General features: G+C 37.9%; 1 protein-coding gene across 1 annotated transcript in view; it reads right to left on the bottom strand.

Moving 5' to 3' along the window:
* Window positions 1-26,357, bottom strand: part of LOC123546154 (structural maintenance of chromosomes protein 3-like) — a 446,003-nt gene that overhangs the window by 242,814 nt on the left and 176,832 nt on the right. The window contains exon 14 of the mRNA XM_053551316.1: window positions 23,016-23,119. Coding sequence (XP_053407291.1) covers window positions 23,016-23,119 — 104 coding nt within the window. The remainder of the gene's footprint in view (window positions 1-23,015; window positions 23,120-26,357) is intronic.

The following is a 26,357-nucleotide window of genomic DNA, read 5'->3' on the forward strand; positions in this document are numbered from 1 at the left end:
TCATTGACATCCCATTACAGATTGACCAGTTTTGTGTGCGTGGACATGTTTTTGATAAATTACTTTGTAACAACATGATGATATGAGTCAGTTAACATTTTTATGCTGGTAACAGGCGCAGTGTACAACTTGCACCTTCCTGGTATCCAGTACACATGTGCATAAGTATTATTTCCCCCCGCTGTCCCTTTTTACCCCACGATCTCCATATTCCATATAAAATACATACATGTATTTGATTGTCAACTACCTTTTATAATCACTAATAGCACAAACCCTGTTCACATTCTGAATACCTAAGTGTACATATTGGTACACCAAGACCTCTCTTACTGACCACGTGTATAATACATTGCATTGAGCATGCTACAGCAATAAGTTACCACATTTCATGCGTATTCTTATCTAATATACAAAATTCTACCTGAAGAACACCATATGCAAATATCAAACTAAACTTACAAGAAAAATAAACGCAACAATTATATTTCCTCACCATTTCGTTTTAAGAGCATACATCAATACTTATATTCCATATTTCAGATTCCGGTCATCTAAATGGCGCTGCACAAAATGCTCGTGAACCTCATGCTGTTTTACCACGAGGCGAATCAATACAAACTTTGCTGTGTATAATTCAATGCCAATTAGGCGTGACTTAACCGCTATTTTCGATGTTTACCGCAGTACTGTTATGACCTAAAAGTGCAGACACGCCTCGATGCATAAAGTTAATCTATACATTGCCTCATTTACAAGGAGTATACTCAACACCGATTAAATTTCTTATTCAAATACCAAGGCTAAATATGGCAGAGAGAAATCGAATTTTGGGACTTTTAACCGGTGGAATTTCACAGATACGATGTTTCAAAATTAACAATTTTGACGTTAGTTGAACGTGTTAACATTACAGTAACAGCCAGTGGGTGACCATCCACGTTCAGTTGCACCGCGTCTGACAAGCATACATCAAGATAATATGATATGTCATTTACGTGACAGCTTTGTGACGTCGCAATCCACGTCACATGTTTTAATTGAAAATCCCGGACGACCAATTCACCGTGACACAGTCATAGACTGTTTGCGTAAACGCGGGATTCATTTCCGTCGTCCAACTCGATGCCAGGCTCTTGTCATCGTCAAGAAAAGCAACGCTGGGCTCTAAATAACCGACGACGTCAGTGGGGAACTGTCGTATTTAGCGACGATTCAAGATTTAATCTCCATCACGCTGACGGATAGGTCAGAATATACAGATGCCGCAACGAACGTTTCGCAAATAACTGTGTGCGTGAGGTTTATTCGTACAATGGTGGCAGAGTCATAGTATGGGCAACAATAAATTCCACCTTCAAGTCCACCCTTGTATAGGCTGTCATACAGAGAAATGGTGGCTATACGCGTTATTGACTGCACTGACGTTGAAGCATGGAAAGAAATATGATCTCAGACGATATTCATTTTTTTGATGATAAAATTTTTTTCTGTTATGTTTACTTTGATTACACATATAAATTTGTATGGCTAAACATCAGTAGGTTATAAATATTGACTATTACAATACTTGTTGCGTTTCTTTTTCGTGTCAGTTTACAATGTTGACTATTATCCATATAACATTTTGGGCTTTATCTTCAAAATTTCTGTGAACACTTTGGTCAGTATCAATCGACTAATACATATGCATATATATTTGTAAATTTGGGTTATTTGATCTTAGATAAAAACTTCCTAACATGTTCATATCATTGTTTGTATATTAACTGAAAATTACAAAATAACATTCATTACCGAAAGTCCATAAATTGGGGTTGACAACGGTTTGAATCGCCAAACTCGTTCTCTAAAGCAAAATGTAAACATTGTTAAAGGGTTTCCTAAGTGAATAATATGTCCCATATGCAAATTGTTTAGTGCAAATGGTACAGCTTGTAAACTATTTTGAATCAGTTATAACACTTTAAACGATCAGAATGAGTAATTAGAAAATATTGAAATAAACAATATCCTTACCAAGTTTGACAGTTCATCCAGTTTGTAGTATTTTGGAATTATCATATCATTTTGTATTATCTGGGTAACAAGGGTGATGAGAATATTGCTGGGAGTTTCATGTTTGATAATTATATTTTGAGATATGGTACCTGGCTAGAACTTTAGTCAAACTAATTGGATGCGATCCTAGGAAATATTGAGATAATCTTTTTTCATATGGGCAATATCTCCACACGGTTAGATTGCCCGTCACAAATATTACACAATCTGACTATCTAATTATTTTGACTAGTTTGAATTTTTTATCATAATTATATATTATTCTGTCAAGCATTTGCAGGGCACATGTGTCATTATACATTGAAATTGCACATTGTTTTGAACAGAACTTTAAACAAGAGGGTCATTGACCCTAATGCGCTCACCTACGTACAAGGCTTCAAGTGTGCTTGTTTAAGTACAGAGTTAGGTTTCTTCTATGTTAACCTATATTACATACATGTCACACAAACTTTTGAACCTAGGGCAATAATTTGAACAAGAGGGCCATGAAGGCCCTGTATCGCTTACCTGACCTATTGACCTAAAGATCATCAATATACTTTCATTAAGATATGGTCATAAATGTGGCCTCTGAAGTGTTAACTAACTTTTCCTTTGATTTGACCTGGTGACCTAGTTTTTGACCCCATATGACTCAGATTTGAACTTGACCTGAAGATCATCAAGATTAACATTCAGACTAAGTTTCATAAAGATACATTCATAAATGTGGCCTCTAGGGTGTTAACAAGCTTTTCCTTTGATTTGACCCAGTGACCTAGCTTTTGATCCTACATGACCCAGATTCTAACTGGACTTTGAGATCATCATGAGTAACATTCTGACCAAGATTCATGAAGATACAGTCATAAATGTGGCCTCTACAGTGTTAACAAGCTTTTCCTTTGATTTGACCTGGTGACCTAGTTTTTGACCCCAGATGACCCAATATTGAACTCATTCAAGATTTTATTGAGGATAACATTCTGACCAAGTTTCATTAAGATTGGGCCAAAATTGTGTCCTCTAGAGTGTTAACAAGCTTTTCCTTTGACTTGACCTGGTGACCTAGTTTTTAACCCTAGATGACCCAATATCAAACTCGTCCAAGATTTTATTGAGAGTAACATTCTGATCAAGTTTCATTCAAATTGTGACCTCTAGAGTGTTAACAAGCTTTTTCTTTGATCTGACCCGGTGACCTAGTTTTTGACCCCAGATGACCCGCTATCGAATAATCAAAGATTTTAACAAGGGTAACATTCTGACCAAGTTTCATTAAGATTGGACCAAAATTGTGACCTCTAGAGTGTTAACAAGCTTTTCCTTTGATTTGACTTAGTGACCTAGTTTTTGACCTCAGATGACCCAATATCGAATTCATCCAAGATTTTATTTAGGGTAACATTCTGACCAAGTTTCATTAAGATTAGGCCAAAATTGTGACCTCTAGAGTGTAAACAGTCAAACTGTTGTCGACGGACGGACGGACGACGACGGACACAGGGCGATCACAAAAGCTCACCTTGAGCTAAAAAATTATTGTAAGTGAACAAAAGAAGGATCTGCAAAACAAGAGGGCCATGAAGGCCCTGTATCGCTCACCTGACCTATTGACCTAAAGATCATCAAGATTAACATTCTGAACAAGTTTCATTAAGATATGGTCATAAATGTGACCTCTAGAGAGGTAACTAGGTTTTCCTTTTATTTGACCCGGTGACCTAGTTTTTGACCCTACATGCACAAGACCCAGATTCAATTTTGACCTAAAGATTATCAAGGTTAACATTCTGACCAAGTTTCATGAAGATACAGTCATAAATGTGGCCTCTACAGTGTTAACAAGCTTTTCCTTTGGTTTGACCTGATGACCTACTTTCTGACCAACCTGACCCAGATTTACACTTGACCTAAAGATCATCAACATTAACATTCTGACCAAGTTTCATTAAGATATGGTCATAAATGTGACTTATACAGTGTTAACTAGCTTTTCCTTTGATATGACCTGGTGACCTAGTTTTTGGCCCCATCTGACCCAGATTTAAACTTCACCTAAAGATCATCAAGATTAACATTCCAACCCAGTTTCATTAAGATATGGTCAAAAATGTAGCCTCCAAAGTGTTAACTAACTTTTCCTTTGAATTGTCCCGGTGACCTAGTTTTTGATCCTACATGACCCAGATTCAAACTGGACCTAAAGATCATCAAGATTAACACTCTGACCAGGCCTCGACCTTAGCGGTGGACCGTTGGACCGACGCAACCAAAATATCGGCAGGTCCACTAACTATCAAAAGTTGGGTAGACCGACGGTCAACCAATTTTCAGTCACGGTCTGCAAATAAAATAAAACCCTTAAAAGTGAAATATAGGGGGGAAAATCGTACCCATATCGGCGAATTCACAAAACGAAAATTAGTACGGCATTCTACAGTTATAAGCATTGGCGAGTTAAAGTCAAGATAGCACGAATGGACTACTCCACCGGTCGGGCGAGTGGTTTTTACGTGGTAACTTTACCAAACTGAGAAATTACATCAGGCAAAATTACCTGGATTGACTGGAATTTACCCGCGAATCGTAAAAATATCAAAACGTCATGCTGGTAATTTTCCATTCCACAAGCACGTGCGCCCTATCGTAATATTAAATTTACATTGCGGTTACTTTTGACACAAAAAACGCGCGTAGTGCATTCATTTTTTAATATAATCGCTTCAAATTTTCAACACCGCTTGAGAACTAATACAGTTTGAATTCTATTACAATTTTAATAAGATATCGATGTAGGAATGTAGGCAAAATTCTTTAAAAACGATCAAATGTTCATATGTTTTGTAAAATTTCAAACAGCGCAATCTTGATTATTTATTTCTTTCTTAAAGTAAATAAACGGTACATACTATGATAATAAAGTTCAGACTTTTGACCAGAAAGTACAAAAAACACAATTAAAAAATCTTAAATAATGAAAAAGCGGCAGCAATTTAAATACATGGAGTAAAACGATTTTTGGCAAGCGCGGCAGAATAGGCTACGTGACCTCATGAACGTAAATAGAAATGTGGTTTTAAAATAAAGCAGTATGATGTCGTTGCAGTTTTTAATAAGTTTTAAATGATTCTTTGTACATGTATTTTTTGACACAACACTTTGTTCTCAAACAATAATGTAAATTTCTTGAGGGCAAATAGGTCACAGAGGTAGGACATCCACTATCATCGTTCACGGTTTGACACATTTACATGTCAGTTTATTCGGGATATTGCACATTCGCTTTAAAAAAAAAAAAAATAATAATTTTTTTTTACTGATTTCTTCTCAACAATTAAAGGAATCGAGAAAGGATGTGTCACATGGCGCGAAAACATGACGTAATGCCATGACAATCTCGGGGAAACTATACCGCTTTGATCTCCACTTCAGATGCCACAATAACCGACACACTTCTTTTAGCTCTTTGAGGGGGTGTTAACTGATGATGAAAACAAGGCCAATTACTTAGTTTATCATCAGAATAATTACCGATAATTGTTGATGTTTTTTTTTTTACTTTCAACACGGGTCGAGAGGATGATGATTATTGTGTCCATATTTTGGGACACTTTTCAAAATAATTATTTTTCGGGATAACAGATTGCTACAGTCTTCCATTTTTAATTATTTTAGAAATAAGTCCTGTTTCTTCGAGTCATATGAAGTTATGACCTCTACAACATCACAATTTATGTGATAGAATTGGAGGTCCACTAAAGTCAGAGCAGGTCTACTAGATTTTAGCAGTTGGTGGACCTGCTGGCAACTGCTGAAAAAAGTTAAGGTCGAGGCCTGCTGACCAAGTTTCATGAAGATACATTCATAAATGTGGCCTCTACAGTGTTAACAATCTTTTCCTTTGATCTGACCTGGTGACCTAGTTTTTGACCTCAGATGACCCAATATCAAAATCGTCCAAGATTTTATTGAGAGTAACATTCTGACCTAGTTTCATTAAGATTGGGCCAAAAATGTGACCTCTAGGGTGTTAACAAGCTTTTCCTTTGATTTGACCTGGTGACCTAGTTTTTTAACCCAGATGACCCAATATCGAATTCGTCCAAGATTTTATTTAGGGTAACATTCTGACCAAGTTTCAATATGATTGAGCCAAAATTGTGACCTCTAGAATGTTAACAAGCTTTTCCTTTGATTTGACCTGGTGACCTACTTTTTGATCCCAGATGACCCAATATCGAACTCGTCCAAGATTTTATTGAGGGTAACATTCTGACCAAGTTTCATTAAGACTGGGCCAAAATTGTGACCTCTAGAGTGTTAACAGTCAAATTGTTGACGACGGACGGAAGAAGACGGACAAGGGACACAGAGTGATCACAAAAGCTCACCTTGAGCACTTTGTGCTCAGGTGAGCTAATACAAGAGGGCCATGATGGCCCTATATCGCTATCCTGTTATCATTGCACTTGAGGACAAAAAGGTCCTCAGTAAAAATATTTAAGTCCAAAGGACAGGAACAACAAAGTGGAAGAAATTTAACCAAAAAGAAAAAAAACAATTCTTACAAGGTACAGATATGTCAAAATGCACCTAAAAATTGGAGGTACCATCCATGTTGTACCACAGAAAAGTGGTCTCGGTTTTTCCCTACGGCCAATAATAAAAAAGTTCCTAAAAATAAGCTATTTATAGTAACGTAAAAGGGAAGTAATTCCAAAAAAATATTGTAAGTGAACAAAAGAAGGCTCTGCCAAATAAATCTGTTGACATAAATGAAATTTCAGATCAGTATCTTCATTAGTTACGGAGATATACCCATTTTAATTTGAAATAAAGGGAGGTAATTTGACATAAAATCAGTCCATAGTTATCTACCCTGATTGTCTCAGTCCAACTAATGACAATTATGAAATTTCAAATAAGTCCTATAAGTACTTACTGATATAAATCCATTTGGATTACAATCAGGGGAGGTAATCAGATATAAAATAACTCTGGAACCTACGATTGGATCTGATTTGACATGGAATCTAAGATTTATTGTTGTTGAAGATATTTTGGAACTTTGTATCAAATAAAACCATAAATGAAAGTCTCTATATGGCTGCAAAAGCCAAAATAGCCAATTTTGGACCTTTAAGGGGCCATAACTCTGCAACCCACGATGGAATTTGGCCAGTTCAAGAAAGGAACCAAGACCTTGTGGTGATACAAGTTGTGTGCAAGTTTGGTTAAAATCAAATCATAAATGAAGCTGCTATTGCGCAGACAAGGTCAAAATAGCTAATTTTGGCCCTTTCAGGGGCCATAACTCTGGAACCCATTAAGGGATCTAGCCGGTACAAGAAAGGAACTGAGATCTTATGGTGACACAAGTTTTGTGCAAGTTTGATTAAATTCAAATCATAAATGAAGCTGCTATTGTGCAGACAAGGTCAAAATAGCTAATTTTGACCCTTTCAGGGGCCATAACTCTAGAACCCATAAAGGAATCTCGCCAGTTCAAGAAAGGAACCAAGATCTTATGGTGATACTAGCTGTGTGCAAGTTTGGTTAAAATAAAATCATAAATGAAGCTGCTATTGTGCAGACAAGGTCAAAATAGCTAATTCTGGTCCTTTCAGGAGCCATAACCCTGGAACCCGTATCGCAATCTGGCCAGTTCAAGAAAGGAAATAAGATCTTATGGTGATACAAGTTGTGTGCAAGTTTGGTAAAAATCAAATCATAAATAAGACTGCTATTGTGCAGACAAGGTCAAAATAGCTCATTTTGGCTCTTCAGGGGCCATAACTCTGGAACCCATAATAGGATCTGGCCAGTTCAAGAAAGGAACCAAGATCTTATGGTGATACAAGTTGTGTGCAAGTTTGGTTAAAATAAAATCATAAATGAAACCACGATCGTGCAGACAAGAAATTGTTGACGCACAAATATAGCAAATTCTGGCCCTTTAAGGGGCAATAACTTAGAACCCATGATGGGATCTGGCCAGTTTTCGAAAGGAACTGAGATACCATGCCAATACAAGTTTTGTACAAGTTTGATCAAAATTGCTTGCAAAATGTGGTCTCTATCTTGTTCACAATAAATTGTGGAAGGACGACGGACAGGGGCGATCACAAAAGCTCACCCTGTCACTATGTGACAGATGAGCTAAAAAAATGCCACTTTTTAGTGGTAAAGAATATACCGTATAACTCCGTATTTACGCCGCCCCCCCCCCCCCTACGTTTTTTGGGGAAAATAAAAAAAATCTTACCTTCAAAAATTGGTCCTAGATCCAACACAATAATATCCAGATAATAACAATTCCATAACAATACAAATGAATTTCAAAAAAAAAAACACACTTTATTAACACAAACTTTTAAACACATCAACAGGCATGGCACAAATAAATCTACTGTGTGTATTAAAGTACTGAATATGCCACGCTATAAATGCTACAGTATTGATCGAATTTAACTCAGATGATGTCACTCAGCGCGCGACTTTACACAGATTCCCAGTACGATTACGTATCGGGTTATGTCAGTGCATGAATTGGGATAAACAGGGGGGCGTTTATACGAGTTACTGACATTGTTCGGATCAAATTTTTCGTAAAATGCATCGCCCCCGGAGGCGTTTAAACGGGGTTATACGGTACATAAAACATCACACAAAACAATTCCTTTTCTTTCAATTCCCTTTTGAAAGCCTTTTCCCATTTTTGCTGTGAAGCGTAATGTTGTAAAATTATGTCGTGTTATTTTTTTTTTTATACTTTATCGCCCTGAAAATTTCGATTTTGACAATTTCTGCATATTGACTGTAAGTGTTTTACGCGTGATGTTTTATGGACCTTTGCAAATACACCGGATGGAGACGAGATAAACACCCCAAGCTATGCTAATTACCCCCAAAATACGTCTGTAATAACAATAGGACCAAGATGGTCCTGAATCGCTCACCTGTTCCCACATGACCCAGTTTTGAGTATGACGTCGTTTTTTTCTATTATTTGACACAGTGACCTAGTTTTTTAGCTCATGTGACCCAGTTTTGAACTTGACCTACATGTAGATATTATCAAGATAAAAATGCTGACCAATTTTCATGAAGATCCATTGAAAAATATGGCCTCTAGAGAGGTCACAAGACTTTTCTATTATTTGACCTATTGACCTAGTTTTCGAAGGTACGTGACCCTGTTTTGAACTTTACCTAGATATCATCAAGGTGAACATTCTCACTAATTTTCATGAAGATCTCATGAAAAAAATGGCCTCTAGAGAGGTCACAAGGTTTTCCTATTTTTATACCTACTGGCCTAGTTTTTGACCACATGACCCAGTTTCGAAACTGACCTAGATATCATCAAGGTGAACATTCAGACCAATTTTCATGAAGATCCATAGAAAAAAATGGCCTCTAGAGAAGATTTTTCTAATTTTAGACCAACTGACCTAGTTTTTGACCACAGTTGACCCAGTTTCAAACTTGACCTAGATATCATCAAGATGAACATTCAGACCAACTTTCATACAGATCCCATGAAAAGTATTGCCTCTAGAGAGGTCACAAGGTTTTTTTATTATTTGGCCTACTGACCTAGTTTTTGAAGGCACGTGACCCAGTTTCAAACTTGATCTAGATATCATCAAGATGAACATTCTGACCTAATTTCATAAAGATCCATTCAAGGGTATGGCCTCTAGAGAGGTCATAAGGTTTTTCTATTTTAAGACCTACTGACCTAGTTTTTGATTGCAGTTGACCCAGTTTCAAACTTGACCTATATATATTATCAAGATAAACATTCAGACCAACTTTCATATAGATCCCATGAAAAATATGGCCTCTAGAGAGGTCACAACGTTTTTTCATTATTTGACCTACTGACCTACTTTTTGATGGCACATGACCAACTTTCAAATTTGACCTAGATATCATCAAGATGAACATTCTGACCAATTTTTATGGAGATTCATTCACAAGTATGGCCTCTAGAGAGGTCACAAGGTTTTTCTATCTTTAGACCTACTGACCTAGTTTTTGACTGCACATGACCCTGTTTCGAACTTTACCTAGATATCATCAAGATGAACATTCAGACCAACTTTCATACAGATCCCATGAAAAATATGGCCTTTAGAGAGGTCACAAGGTTTTTCTATTATTTGACCTACTGACGTAGTTTATGAAGGCACGTGACCCACTTTCGAACTTGACCTAGATATCATCAAGATGAACATTCAGACCAACTTTCATACAGATCCCATGAAAAATATGGCCTCTAGAGAGGTCACAAGGTTTTTCTATTATTTGACCTACTGACCTGGTTTTTGATGGCACCTGACCCACTTTCGAACTTGACCTAGATATCATTAAGGTGAACATTCTGACCAATTTTCATGAAGATCTCGTGAAATATATGGCCTCTAGAGAGGTCACAAGGTTTTTCTATTTTTAGATCTACTGACCTAGTTTTTGATGGCAAGTGACCCAGTTTCGAACTTGACCTAGATATCATCAAGGTAAACATTCTGACTAATTTTCATAAAGATCCCATGAAAAATGTGTCCTCTAGAGTGGTCACAAGCAAAAGTTTACGCACAGACGGACGCTGCGCGATCACAAAAGCTCACCTTGTCACTTTGTGACAGGTGAGCTAAAAATCATCAACTGAGACATAAAGTAGAGATGTTCTGCCATATAAGATAAGATAAGAAATTTGTTTATTAACGTGACCTGTGTGAGCATATAAACATAATAACATACAATATTTAACAGTTAAACACACCCGGCCCAATGGGCCTATAAGTCACCAATCAATGTAATACAAAGAACATTCGTAATGTCACATGAAATGAGCATTTTTCTGAAACTTTAAAGAGAGATAATCAATAATTTAAATATCACTCCTACTACAAAATACCATAAAATCTCGAATATATTACGCTAGCATGTATATTACGCACCCCCGATCTTGTATCAAAATCTTGGGAAAAATGCTTACATTGGAATATATTACGCACCAAAAAATCAGTCAGAAAACGTTGTTTACAAAGTCGAAATCGGCCATTAGCGGCATGCGTAAAAACAATTTCTCGTGAAAATCGCAATTGCTGCATAATCGGTTACAAACAACAGTGACAATATCTGACAGACAAATCAGTCAGAAAGTCAAAATCAGCCATTAGCGGCATGCGTAAAAAAGATTTCTCGTGAAAATCGCAATTGCTGCATAATCGGTTACAGACAACAGTGACAATATCTGACAGACAAATTCTTTCTAAAGTATTTGAGAACTTTCTCAAGCTGTAAACACCTTAGTACACTTTAACTGACGTGCGAACAAACATCTCATAATTATGGGCACATCAAACGAGAAAATCACGGCTAATTAGCATGTTTGTTTAACAATGTACGAGCCGATGTATTGATCAGTAATAATTTGCTGGAAATAAAGAAATAACAAACAATTTGTTTTAATTGCAATTTATTTGAACATCCTTGAAAGATAATGATTTTAATGATCAAACACCTACAACCCGGAACCGCGAAATTTTGTATTTTGCCTAATTATTAAACTGACACATTATCCGGTGCTCTGGATATGTACGATACTTATTAATTAAATTTACAAATACAAAAAATTTAAACTCACAAATAAAATCAACTTTACCATATATCATCAGAGGTTCCGTTCCATACCTGTTTTTAGACCCACCCAATAAAATGCTCTTCAAGAGGAGGTTAAAAAAGCACGGCCCAATATGTAAACAGATGACAGTTGACAAAATTGTCCGATTTTCGCCGATATTTTCGGGTTTTCAAGCTGGGAAAAAATGTTTGAAGCTCTACCTTGTTATATATGACGCACCCCTTTGAGAAAATGAAAACAAGAGGATCATGATGGTCCTGAATCGCTCACCTCTTCCCACATGATCCAGTTTTGAGTATGACATCGTTTTTTCTATTATTTGACATAGTGACCTAGTTTTTGAGCTCATCTGACCCAGTTTTGAACTTGACCTAGATATTATCAAGATAAAAATTCTGATCAATTTTCATGAAGATCCATTGAAAAATATGGTCTCTAGAGAGGTCACAAGGTTTTCTATTATTTGACCTATTGACCTAGTTTTTTAAGGCACGTGACCCAGTTTCAAACTTGACCTAGATATCATCAAGGTGAACATTCTGATCAATTTTCATGAAGATCCATTCAAGGGTATGGCCTCTAGAGAGGTCATAAGGTTTTTCTATTTCAAGACCTACTGACCTAGTTTTTGATCGCAGTTGACCCAGTTTCAAACTTGACCTAGATATCATCAAGATAAACATTCAGACAAACTGTCATACAGATCTCATGAAAAATATGGCCTCTAGAGAAGTCACAACGTTTTTTCATTATTTGACCTACTGACCTACTTTTTGATGGCACGTGACCCACTTTCGAACTTGACCTAGATATCATCAAGATGAACATTCTGACCAATCTTTATGGAGATCCATTCACAAGTATGGCCTCTAGAGAGGTCACAAGGTTTTTCTATTTTTAGACCTACTGACCTAGTTTTTGACCGCACATGACCCTGTTTCGAACTTGACCTCGATATCATCAAGGTGAACATTCTGACCAATTTTTGATGAAGATCCATTGAAAAATATGGCCTTTAGAGAGGTCACAAGGTTTTTCTATTATTTGACCTACTGACCTAGTTTTTGATGGCACGTGACCCACTTTCGAACATGACCTAGATATCATCAAGATGAACATTCAGACCAACTTTCATACAGATCCCATGGAAAATATGGCCTCTAGAGAGGTCACAAGGTTTTTCTATTATTTGACCTACTGACCTAGTTTTTGAAGGCACGTGACCCACTTTCGAACTTGACTTAGATATCATCAAGGTGAACATTCTGACCAATTTTCATGAAGATTTAATGAAATATATGGCCTCTAGAGAGGTCACAAGGTTTTTCTATTTTTAGACCTACTGACCTAGTTTTTGAACACACGTGACCCAGTTTTGAACTTGACCTAGATATCATCAAGATGAACATTCAGAAAAACTTTCATACAGACCCCATGAAAAATATGGCCTTTTTTGAGAGGTCACAAGGTTTTTCTATTATTTGACCTACTGACCTAGTTTTTGATGGCACGTGACCCAGTTTCGAACTTGGCCTAGATATCATCAAGGTGAACATTCTGACCAATTTTCATGAAGATCTTGTGAAATATATGGCCTCTAGAGAGGTCACAAGGTTTTTCTATTTTTAGACCTACAGACCTAGTTTTTGATCGCACGTGACCCAGTTTCGAACTTGGCCTAGATATCTTCAAGGTGAACATTCTGACCAATTTTCATGAAGATCTTGTGAAATATATGGCCTCTAGAGAGGTCACAAGGTATTTCTATTTTAGTTTTTGAGGCACATGACCCAGTTTCGAACTTGACCTAGATATCATCAAGGTGAACATTCTGACCAATTTTCATGAAGATTTTGTGAAATATATGGCCTCTAGAGAGGTCACAAGGTATTTCTATTTTTAGACCTACTGCCCTAGTTTTTGACCGCACGTGACCCAGTTTCGAAGTTGACTTAGATATCATCAAGGTGAACATTCTGACCAATTTTCATGAAGATCCATTGAAAATTATGGCCTCTAGAGAGGTCACAAGGTTTTTCTATTTTTAGACCTACTGACCTAGTTTTTGAAGGCACGTGACCCAGTTTCGAACTTGACCTAGAATTTTTCAAGATGAACATTCTGACCCATTTTCATAAATATCCCATGAAAAATGTGACCTCTAGAGATGTCACAAGGAAAAGTTTACGGACGGACGGACGCACGGACACCGCGCGATCACAAAAGCTCACCTTGTCACTTTGTGACAGGTGAGCTAAAAATTGGTAAAAAAACTGCGTCATATATTCGAGTTTTTAAGGTAGTAATAACAAGCACTTATCACCGTATCATGAATGTAAATGCAAATACACAGAAATACAATGTCATATAAGTATACTGAACAAGAGATCACAGAGTGATCTTGGCGCCCACCAATGTGCCATTTTTGAGTATTCCAAATTTAAAGACTTATTCACTAGCTCAAGGTCAAATTTCCATTTCCATACACAACACTGTGCATGTGGTCCAAATTCGAAAGCTGTACCTTGAGAAATGTGAAAGTAAGTCACTAGATCAATTTCAAGGACAAAGTTCTTTGTACACAAAACTATGCATGTGCATCAAGTTTGAAGGCTGTAGTTTGAGAAATTTGAATATAGGTCATTAGGTCAATCTTAAGGTCAAAGTTTATTTCGGTACACAAAACTATGCAAGTGGTCCAAATTTGAAGGCTGTAGCTTGAGAAATGTGGAAGTAGGTCACTAGGTCAAAATCAAGGTCAAATTTCACTTCAGAACACAAATCTATGCATGTGGTCCAAATTTGAAGCCTGTATCTTCAAAAATGTAAAAGTAGGTCACTAGGTCAATGTCAATGTCAAAGTTTGTTTCGGTACACAATCCTATGCATGTGGTCTAAATTTGAAGCCTGTAGCTACAGAAATGTGAAAGTAGGTCACTAGGTCAATCTTAAGGTCAAAGTTCATTTCGGTACACAAAACTATGCAAGTGGTCCAAATTTGAAGGCTGTAGCTTGAGAAATGTGAAAGTAGGTCACTAGGTCAATATCAAGGTCAAATTTTATTTCGGAATATAAAACTATGCATGTGTTCCAAATTTAAGCCTGTACCTTCAAAAATGTGAAAGTAGGTCACTAGGTCAATGTAAAGGTCAAAGTTTGTTTTGGTAGACAATACCATGCATGTGGTCCAAATTTGAAGGCTGTAGCTTGAGAAATGTGAAAGTAGGTCACTAGGTCAAAATCAAGGTCAAATTTTATTTCAGAATACAAAAATATGCATGTGGTCCAAATTTGAAGCCTGTACCTTCAAAAATGTGAAAGTAGGTCACTAGGTCAATGTAAAGGTCAAACTTTGTTTCGGTACATAAAACCATGGATGTGGTCCAAATTTGAAGGCTGTAGCTTGAGAAATGTGAAAGTAGGTCACTGGGTCAAAATCAAGGTCAAATTTCATTTCGGAACACAAAACTATGCATGTGGTCCAAATTTGAAGCCTGTACCTTCAAAAATGTGAAAGTAGGTCACTAGGTCAATAACAAGGTCAAAGTTTTTTTCAGTGCACAAAACTATGCATGTGGTCCAAATTTGAAGGTTGTAGCTACAGAAATGTGAAAGTAGGTCACTAGGTCAAAATCAAGGTCAACTCATGTCAAGGTTCATCTTGCCTCTCAAAACCATACATGTGATCCAAATTTGAATGTTGTAGGTTATTGACAAGGAGTTTTTAAAAGCTTTTCCCTACGTAAGTCTATATGAACCATGTGACCCCCAGGGCGGGGCCATATCTGACCCTAGGTGGATAATTTTAATAAACTTGGTAGAGAACCACTAGATGATGCTACATTACAAATATCAAAGCCCTATGCTTTGTGGTTTGGACAAGAAGATTTTCAAAGTTTTTCCCTATATAAGTCTATGTAAACCATGTGACCCCCGGGGTGGGGCCATATTTGACCCTAGGGGGACAATTTGAACAATCTTGGTAGAAGACCACTAGATGATGTCACATACAAAATATCAAAGCCCTAGGCCCTGTGGTTATGGACAAGAGGTTTATCAAAGTTTTTCCCTATGTAAGTCTATATAAACCATGTGACCCCCGGGGCGGGGCCATATTAGACCCCAGGGAAATAATTTGAATCATCTTGGCAGAGGACCACTAGATGATGCTTCATACCAAATATCAAAGCCCTAGGCTCTGTGGTTTTGGACAAGAAGATTTTCAAAGTTTTTCCCTATATAAATCTATGTAAATTATAGAAATAAACAAAGGGCCATAACTTACTAAAAAATTCTTGAACCAGTCTGATTTTCAGGGGGACACAACTAGGATACCAATACATCATTCTGACAAAGTTTGGTCAAAATCCCCCTGGTAGTTTCTGAGGAGATGCGATAACGAGAAATTGTTAACGGAAGGACGGACGGACGGATGGACGACGGACCACGGACGCAGAGTGATTTGAATAGCCCACTATCTGATGATGGTGGGCTAATAAAACCCGGAAGCGATCAAAACAGTCAAAATATTTATTATCTAAGCATGTATTTTCAATATGCTCATCACTAAATATCGGAATTAGAAAGTTATTTCTAGGTATTGCCTGTTTTATCTTCTCATTCTAGTATGCTGCAGAGTCTTTCTTTTTGATCCAGTATTGAAATGACTCATGGTTCATACAGAATATCAGAGACAAGATTCAAGTATTTTTCAAGGACTTTTCAAGGACATTTTACAATTTTTCAAGGACTATTTTTTTCAAAACTGTGACCTAATCTGAACAAATTTTAATGAGTTTTATTGTGTTCAGCATGTAATGCAAAAATAAAACAACCATCACTTGTCACACCTTTGAAAATGACGTAATTTGATTGTTAGATTGATATGATTCACTATTTTGCTGATGTTTAATGTTTAAGGCTTTTCTTGTGACCTTTTAGCGCACTCTCTCCAACTGATGATACGTCAAGAATTCTGTCACACGACGTACAAATACACCTCATTTGGTCTGCTTTATAGGGCTTCAGCCACTGTTTATATTTGTCCTTTGTCTCCCACTTACTTGAGTAAACAGGTTTATTTTTCTTACTCATTTTAATTAACTGGAAACACTCGCAAACAACAAACAAGGCAGTCTGAAAGACAGCTAAATCCCACGCCACTGCTATGGATAGTGAAAGGGTAAACCTTTGATTTTAGCTGTGACCTTGACCTTGAACTGACATGGCTGACTCATGAATTCTGCACAACGTCTTGATGAGGTGATAATTTGACCCAAGTTTCATGAAAATCCTTCAAGGGGTTTAGGAGATACAGAGCTGAAACCTTTGACCTTCAGTTGTGACCTTGACCTTGAGTTGACATGGCTGACTCATGAGTTCTTGATGAGGTGATCATTTGACCCAAGTTCGATGAAAATCCTTCAAGGGGTTTAGGAGATACAGAGTGGACACAAAATGGAAGGCTCAAACCTTCGACCCTTAGTTGTGACCTTGACCTTGAGCTGGCATGGTTGACTCATAATTTCTGCACATCGTTCTGATGAGGTAATCATTTTACCAAAGTTTTAAAAATTCCTTCAAGGGGTTTAGGAGATACAGAGCGGACACGAAATGGAAGGCTCAAACATTTGACCTTCAGTTGTGACCTTGACCTTGAGCCGACATGGCTGACTCATAAGTTCTGCACATCGCCTTGATGAGGTGATCGTTTGTCCCAAGTTTGATGAAAATCCTTCAAGAAGTTTAGGAGATATAGAGCGGACACAAAATGGAAGGCTAAAACCTTTGACCCTAAATTGTGACCTTGACCTTGAGCCGGCATGACTGACTCATAGGTTCTGCATATCGTCTTGAGGTGATCATTTGACCAAAGTTTGATAAAATTCCTTCAAGGGGTTTAGGAGATATAGAGCGGACACAAAATGGCAAGCTCAAACATTTGACCTTGAGTTGTGACCTTGACCTTGAGCCGACATGGCTGACTCATAAGTTCTGCACATCGCCTTGATGAGGTGATCGTTTGTCCCAAGTTTGATGAAAATCCTTCAAGGAGTTAAGGAGATATAGAGCGGACACAAAATGGAAGGCTAAAACCTTTGACCCTAAATTGTGACCTTGACCTTGAGCCGGCATGACTGACTCATAGGTTCTGCGTATCGTCTTGAGGTGATCATTTGACCAAAGTTTGATAAAATTCCTTCAAGGGGTTTAGGAGATATAGAGCGGACACAAAATGGCAGACTCAAACCTTTGACCATGAGTTGTGACCTTGACCTTGAACCGACAAGGCTGACTCATGGGTTCTGCACATCGTCTTGATGAGGTTATCATTTGACCCAAGTTTCATGAAAATCCTTCAAGGGGTTTAGGAGATATGGACCGGACACGATTTTGTTACGGACGGAAGGACGGACGGATGGAAGGATGGACAGACGCAGACCATTCCTATAATCCCTCCGCCACAGCGGGGGATTAAAAATTGCGAGTTATTATTCACCGTGTTTTTTTAAACGAAAACGGAAATATACAAACGGTGATATAGTAGAAATAGCACTGTGTGTAAATATCGATAAAATGTGGCCGTAGACCACTACCATAGCATACCGGGAAATCAATGAGTGACCCGATCCGGCAATTTCAAGAATTTATTTTCATTTTGTCTGATTTATTTTAATCCTTATTCTTTTTGCAACGTTAGCAATGTTTTCAAGGAGTGAAAGGTCAAATTCAAGCAGTTTTTTCCAAAATTCAAGTACTTTTCCAGGTTTTGTAGGGTTTTTGTCATTTTCAAGGAGTTTTCAAGTACTACCATCGAATTCAAGGACTTTTCAAGGTCTCTGCGAACCCTGTGACTTTTTTTTTTATTTTGGCTTCTTAAAAAAATAGGGGCGGCACTCCCGTAAACCCGAAAGTAAAACAAGAGCTCGTTGAACACGAAATGCCCCTCTTGATGCATTCAGTAATTGCACAAGGAACAGAAATTATATGCTCACTGTAAACAAAAGTTCTACCATTCTAGTTTAATCTGACCTTGACCTTTAACCTATTAACCTAACAAGAGATTTTTTCACATAAGGGGAGATAACTCAACAAGAGATCACAAAGTGATCTTGGCGCCATCCACTGAACCATTTTTGAATGTTCCAAATTTCAAGACTAGCTCAAGGTCAATTTCAAGGTCAAATTTCATTTCGGTACAAAACAATGTGTATGTGGTCCAAATTTGAAAGCTGTGGCTTGAGAAATGTGAAAGTAGGTTACTAAATCAATTTCAAGGTCAAAGTTCTTTTCGGTAGACAGAACTATGCATGTGCTTCAAATTTGGAGGCTGTAGCTTGAGAAATGTGGAAGTAGGTAATAGGTAAAAAGAAATGTCAAACAAAAATAAATATGCATGCGGTCCAAATTTGAAGCCTGTAGCTTCAGAAATGTGAAAGTAGGTCACTAGGTCAATCTCAATATCAAAGTTCATTTCGGTACACAACACTATGCAAGTGGTTCAAATTTGAAGGCTGTAGCTTGAGAAATGTGAAAGTAGGTCACTAGGTCAAAATCAAGGTCAAATTTTATTCCGGAATACAAAACTATGTAAGTGGTCCAAATCTGAAGCCTGTACCTTCAGAAATGTGAAAGTAGGTCACTAGGTCAATCTCAAGATCAAAGTTCATTTCAGTACATAAAACTATCCTTGAGGTTCAAATTTGAAGGCTGTAGCTTGAGAAATGTGAAAGTAGGTCACTAAGTCAAAATCAAGGTCAAATTTTATTTCGGAACAAAAAACTATGCATGTGGTCCAAATTTGAAGCCTGTACCTTCAAAAATTTGAAAGTAGGTCACTAGGTCAATAACAAGGTCAAAGTTTTTTTCGGTACACAAACCTATGCATGTGGTCCAAATTTGAAGGCTGTAGCTTGAGAAATGTGAAAGTAGGTCACTAGGTCAAAATCAAGGTCAACTCATGTCAAGGTTCATCTTGCCACTCAAAACTATACATGTGGTCCAAATTTGAATAATGTAAGTTATGGACATGAAGATTCTAAGTTTTTCCATATATAAGTCTATATGAACCATGTGACCCCTGGGGCCGGGCCATATTTGACCCTAGAGGGATAATTTGACCAAACTTGGTAGAGAACCACTAGATGATGCTACATTACAAAATATCAAAGCCACAGTCCTTGTGGTTTCGACAAGAAGATTTTCAAAGTTTTTCCCTATATAAGTCTATGTAAACCATGTGACCCCCAGGGAGGAGCATATTTGACCCTAGGGGAATAATTTGAACAATCTTAGTAGAGGACTGCTAGAATATTTCATATACAAAATATCAAAGCCCTAGGCCCTGTGGTTTTGGACAAGAGTTTTTTCAAAGTTTTTTCCTATTAAGTCACATAAACCATGTGACCCCCAGGTTGGGGCCATATTTGACCCCAGGGAAATAATCTGAACAATCTTGGTAGAGGACCACTAGAATGTGCTACATACAAATATCAAAGCCCTAGGCCCTATGGTTTTGGACAAGAAGATCAGAAACCGTTTAACTGTTCCTGGCCAATGTGACCTTGACCTTTGACCTAATAACCTCAAAATCAATAGGGGTCATCTGCTGGTCATGGCCAACCTAACTATCAATTTTCCTGATACTAGGCCTAAGCGTTTTTGAGCTATTGCCCGGAAACCATTTTACTGTTCCTGGTCACTGTGACCTTGACCTTTAACATACTGACCTCAAAATCAGTAAGGGTCATCTGCTGGTCATGACCAATCTCCCTATCAACTTTTGTGACCCTAGGCCTAAGCGTTCTTGAGTTATCATCCGGAAACCGTTTAACTGTTCAGGGTCATTGTGACCTTGACCTTTAATATACTGACCTCAAAATCAATAGGGGTCAACTGCTGGTCACGACCAACCTCCCTATCAACTTTCATGATCCTAAGCCCAATGGTTCTTGAGTTATCATCTGGAAACCGTTTTACTATTCAGGGTCACTGTGACTTTGACCTTTGATATACAGACCTCAAAATCAATAGGGGTCATCTGCTGGTGATGACCAACCTCCCTATCAACTTTCTTGATCCTAGGCCCAAGAGTTCTTGAGTTATCATCCGAAAACGGATTGGTCTAAATTCCAACCGACCGACCAACGTCTGCAAAACAATATACCCCTCCTTCTTCGCGCTACGCGCGACACAACATTAAAATGAGCAATTTTTAACTAAGTCAGGGGCCATATCTCCTACACAACTGGATGAATCCGGACGAGAAACCCCAGGTACACAACTACACATGCTGACGAATATTCCTGTAAAGTTTTATGACTCTACGTCAAATACTTTTGGAGCTAGGCACGACACAACATTCTTGGAAGGACGGATGGACAAGAGCAAATCTATATGCCCCCACCACTTGTGGGGAGGGGTGGGGGGGGGGGGGGGGGGGGGGGGGGGGCACAAAAACTCCATTACTTACGGTTATCTTCACATCAAGGTCTCTCATCTGTGAAAGTTGTTTCAAAAGTGTTTGAGGAGCTGGACATATAAGATTTTTCTCTATACTCTATATAGCAAAATTATTAAAGGGCCATAACTGCCTTAAAAATAGTAACATCAAAACTTCCTTCCTTTATTGTCATCTGCACATCAAGCTTGTTCATCTGTGAAAGATTGATGCAAATCAGGCGTGTGGGAGGAGTTGAACACACAAGATTTCAGGACAAATGTACGTATGGACAGCAGCAATGTTATATGCTCCCCCATATCAAGCAGACAATATGGCCTCCAGTGTTAACAAGGTTACAACCCAGTGACCTAGTTCACTTATTCAACTAAAAAGCTTTCAGCACAACTTTTGTGAGAAATCTATTCTTTAGTATGTCAATAAAGAGAGCAACAAATCCAAACTTTTATTTCTACACCACATGACTATACAACAAGATCTGTTCAGGGTGTCAGACGTTTCACCTCCAAGACTGTTCCTCCCAAGACTTTTCACCCCCAAATTGGGAGTGAAAAGTCTAGTATTTTATAGCATATGAAGACTTTTCACCCCCTATTTGTTTTTATTAGTAAATATGATTATAATGTTATGGGGGGGGGGGATGTATAATTATGAATATATGTGTAATTTCACATGTTTCATGATTAGGTTAATACATTTAAAAAAGGATATTTTATTCTATGTTGTTTATTAGTAGAGATGACCAAAAACTTTAAAAATAAATTATTTACAAGGTTATCTTTTAATCCATTTGTTTGTTCAATGATTGAAAATGTGACTTTGATGATTAAAGGTACTTTTGATAATAGTTACAAAATTTAACAAGAGGGTCATGATGACCCTAAATCGCTCACCTGAGTACTATAAGCCACGTTTCAAATGGCGAACTGATGCTAAAATATTAGAAAGTAGGTCTGTAGGTCACATTCATTGTAACTGAAAGTCATTTTTAAGATCCGTATGCAAAACTGTACATGTCTTCTGAATTTCAAGGCTGTATCACAAAAAACAAGAAAGTAGGTCAGCAGGTCATGGTCACAGTAAGGTGACATGTAATCACTTAGGTACATCAGGTAAATATAATTAAAACAGTCTAGAAAATATGATCTGATAATTTTTGAAGTAATTTTTCCTATATAAATCATATAACAAGTGACCACCAGGGCGGGGCCTCTTTTAACCCCAGGGGCATAATTTGTACAATCCTGATCGAGGTCAAATAGGCAATGATACATACCAAATATGAAAGGCCTAGGCCTTGAACTTTCAGACAAAAAGATTTTTTCCCCCCCTACACCAGGACGGGGCTCTTTTCACCCCAGGGGCACAATTGAACAATCTTGATAGAGGACCATAAGATGATGTCACATGCCAAATATCAAGGCTCTATGTATTGCAGTTTTGGACAAGAAGATTTTTAAAGTTTTTCCTTTCGGTTGCCATGGCAACCAGAGTTCTTCATGGAATTAATTTCTTTGAACAGTTTTGAAAGGGGACCACCCAAGGATCATTCCTGTGAAGTTTGGTGTAATTCTGCCCAGTGGTTTTCAAGAAAAAGATTTTTTTACAAATTGTTGACGGACGACGGACATCAAGCGGTCACAATAGCTCACCTTGTCACTTCGTGACAGGTGAGCTAAAAATAAAATATTATACAATATTTTCAGTATATTAAAAATTGGGGGTGAAATGTCTAGGGTTTGTAAAATTGGGGGTGAGAAGTCTTGGGAGGAAATGTGTTGGGGGTAAAAATGACTAGGGGAGGAAAAGTCTTGGGGGTGAAACGTCTGGAATTCATCTGTTCATGTGACATACCTCCTTTCATTTTGTAGCTCATCTTTCTTTGCCTTCATTTCATTGTAGCTTCTGTTGTTGGTATCTATAATTTCTTTATGCTGTTCCACTTTCTGGTTGATTTCCTGTAAAATATCAGGGATTCTTTTACATGAAAAAGGTATGCATCCCACCTATTAACACATAGGCTCCATTTTTTACCAATTTGAAGCAAACTCCCAGTCTCAGCTGAAATGAATTCTTGATTATTCAAAGAAAAGTTTAGTTCGGTAATAAAATCACATAAATAATTGTTGGAAAAACCAACCCATTACTATTTTTAGAACATGAATGTTGTCTGTACCTCGGTAAAAATAAAATGCATGATTCTGCCAGGAAGTCGTATGTTTTGTATGTAAAACATCCCAAAACACATTTATACATAATAATTTATTGAATAAAGTACCAAAACCTTGTTGACAGTTTTTATACCATTAAAATCAATTGCCATACATTTTCATGAACCGATTTTTCACCCGAACACACACACTCTACTTTTTGGACAATACAGTTGTAATTGTGGTGAAAACCTTCTAGGTAAGTGGAGTGTAAAGAAAAGTTTATTCTATTTTAGCGAGGACTATTAAGAATCAGCCACCTAGAAAGACTAGATGCCCACGGCCAACATGTCGAGCCTGCCAGCTGTCAAAAGGACTGGGAGTTGCACATGACACTCCTTGTCTCATTGCAGCAAACATTTATGCCAAATAAAACAAGAACTGTCACTAATGGTGACAAATGCCCCCGCAGCTCCTTGACCTTTGACCTGGTGACCCCAAAGTCAGTAGGGGTGGTGTACTCAATAAGTACTATCAGCATAAAGTTAACGTTGGCCCCTGTGACTTGACCTTTGACCTGGTGACCCCAAAGTCAGTAGGGTTGGTGTACTCATAAAGTACTATCAGCATGTAAAGTTTGAAGGTCCTGGGTGAAGTGGTTAGCGAGTAAAGTGCTTTCATGCAAAAAGTTAATGCTGGCCCCTGTGACCTTGACCTTTGACCTGGTGACCCCAAAGTCAGTAGGAGTGGTGTACTCAATAAGTACTATCAGCATGTGAAGTTTGAAGGTCCTGGGTGAAGTGGTTCGCGAGTAAAGTGCCTTCATGCAAAAAGTTTATGTTGGCCCCTGTGACCTTGACCTTTGACCTAGTGACCCGAAAGTCAGTAGGGGTGGTATTCTCAATAAGTACTATCAGCATGTGAAGTCCTGGGTGCAGTGGTTCGCGAATAAGGTGCCTTCATGCAAAAAGTTAACATTGTGACTAACGAACTAACTAACGAACGGACGGACAGTTGAAAACTAATATGCCTCCCTTCGGGGGCATAAAAAGATATTGCAAAAAGTAACAATATACCGCAGATACCCATGTATAATGCGCACCCCCGATTTAAGCCCAAAATCATGGGAAAAAAAAACATTTTTGGTCAATTTTGAGGTGGATGGAAAACGAAAGTAGAGTTTACATCGACACCGGTAATTAATTTTATCTCTGCGGCGGAGAGCAGCATCGGTCTCGCGGTACTATCGATTTTTGTTTTCTTGAAAATAAAACGAGTAAAATAATGTTATATTTGTTGTTTTACCTTTTTTAGTTTACTAATTTGAATAAATAAATAGCAGCTGATTCAATATTTCGGAATGGTATCTTTCAAAATGACATGAGCTTCTCAATTCAAACCGATAACAAAAGGTGTGATAGTCTTTTTGTCACGATCAAATAGCCAGTAATTACCAGCACTTAACGTGTCACCTCGTGTCAATTATGTTGTTCACAGTTTGATCTCGTTTAAAGATAATTCTCGAACTTTAATTAGTATCATAATTTTTGTGATTTATTAACATTTCTTTCATCAAAATACTTTTAAATTTACATGAAATTAATTTTGTTTGAAAGAAAAATAAACCATTCGATTTTTTACGGAACGTAACGTCAATCTTAGATTTTAGCGGTGACAGTAAGCACGGGGAGTAGTTTCCCTTTACCAAAATAGCGAACATCGGTAACAAACTTGTTTTAAAGTTCCAAAATTGTCTATACCTGTGTATTATGCGCACCCACGATTCGAGGGTGGTCCCGGGGGTCAAAAAACTGCGCATTATACATGGGTATCTACGGTATGTTATTTAAAGTAACAACAAAGGGACGTAAATCTTAAAAAAAAAAAAAAATTCTAAGTCCACACAAAAATCTTCACCAGGTAGAGAAATACACCTGAAAATTGGACGTAACATGCATGTTGTACTACAGTAAAGTGGACTTGATTTTGCCTTACGACCAGTAATAAAAAAGTTACGAATATAAGCTATTTATAGTAACAACAAAGGGAAGTAATTCTAGGATCTTGCGCATGACACGATGATGAACAATTGTGCCAAGTTACATCAAAATCCCTCTATGCATCAAAATGAAATGCTCCAGACAAAGTAATTCTTGTATCTGACTTTTGACCTCTAAGTGTGACCTTGACCTTAGACCTAGGGACCTGGTTCTTGCGCATGACACTCCGTCTCATGGTGGTGAACATTTGTACCAAGTTACATCAAAATCCCTCCATGCATGAGGAAAAAATGCTCCGGACAAAGTTGTCATTCTTGTATCCTTTGACCTCTGTGTGTGTTTTTTTTTGGTTTTTTTTTTGTTTTTTTTTTTGGATTTAACGTCGCACCGACACATAATAGGTCATATGGCGACTTTCCAGCTTTAATGGTGGATGAAGACCCCAGGTGCCCCTCCGTGCATTATTTCATCACGAGCGGGCACCTGGGTAGAACCACCGACCTTCCGTAAGCCAGCTGGATGGCTTCCTCACATGAAGAATTCAACGCCCCGAGTGAGGCTCGAACCCACATCGATGAGGGGTAAGTGATTTGAAGTCAGCGACCTTAACCACTCGACCACGGAGGCCCCAACCTCTAAGTGTGACCTTGACCTTAGACCTAGGGACCTGGTTCTTGCACAAGACACTCCGTCTCATGATGGTGAACAATTGTGCCAAGTTACATCAAAATCCCTCCATGCATGAAGAAGAAATTTCCGGACAAAGTCATTTTTGAATTTGACCTTTGAGATAGGAACCTGGGGTTTATGCATGACACTCCGTCTAACTGAGGTTAACATTCATGCCAAATATAAACAAGATTGCTTCATGCATGTCAAAGTTACGGTCCGGACAAACAAATCCGGATGGGTGGACGGACGCACGCACATACACCGAACAGCCATTTGGACAACTATGTCTTCTCTTCCACAAGCGGGCTCGACAAAAATCTTAAACAAGAGCTGTCACAGGAGACAGCGCGCCCAACTAATTCATTGTTGGATAG

The sequence above is a fragment of the Mercenaria mercenaria genome, chromosome 9 (assembly GCF_021730395.1).
Source record: "Mercenaria mercenaria strain notata chromosome 9, MADL_Memer_1, whole genome shotgun sequence".
NCBI lineage: Eukaryota > Metazoa > Mollusca > Bivalvia > Venerida > Veneridae > Mercenaria > Mercenaria mercenaria.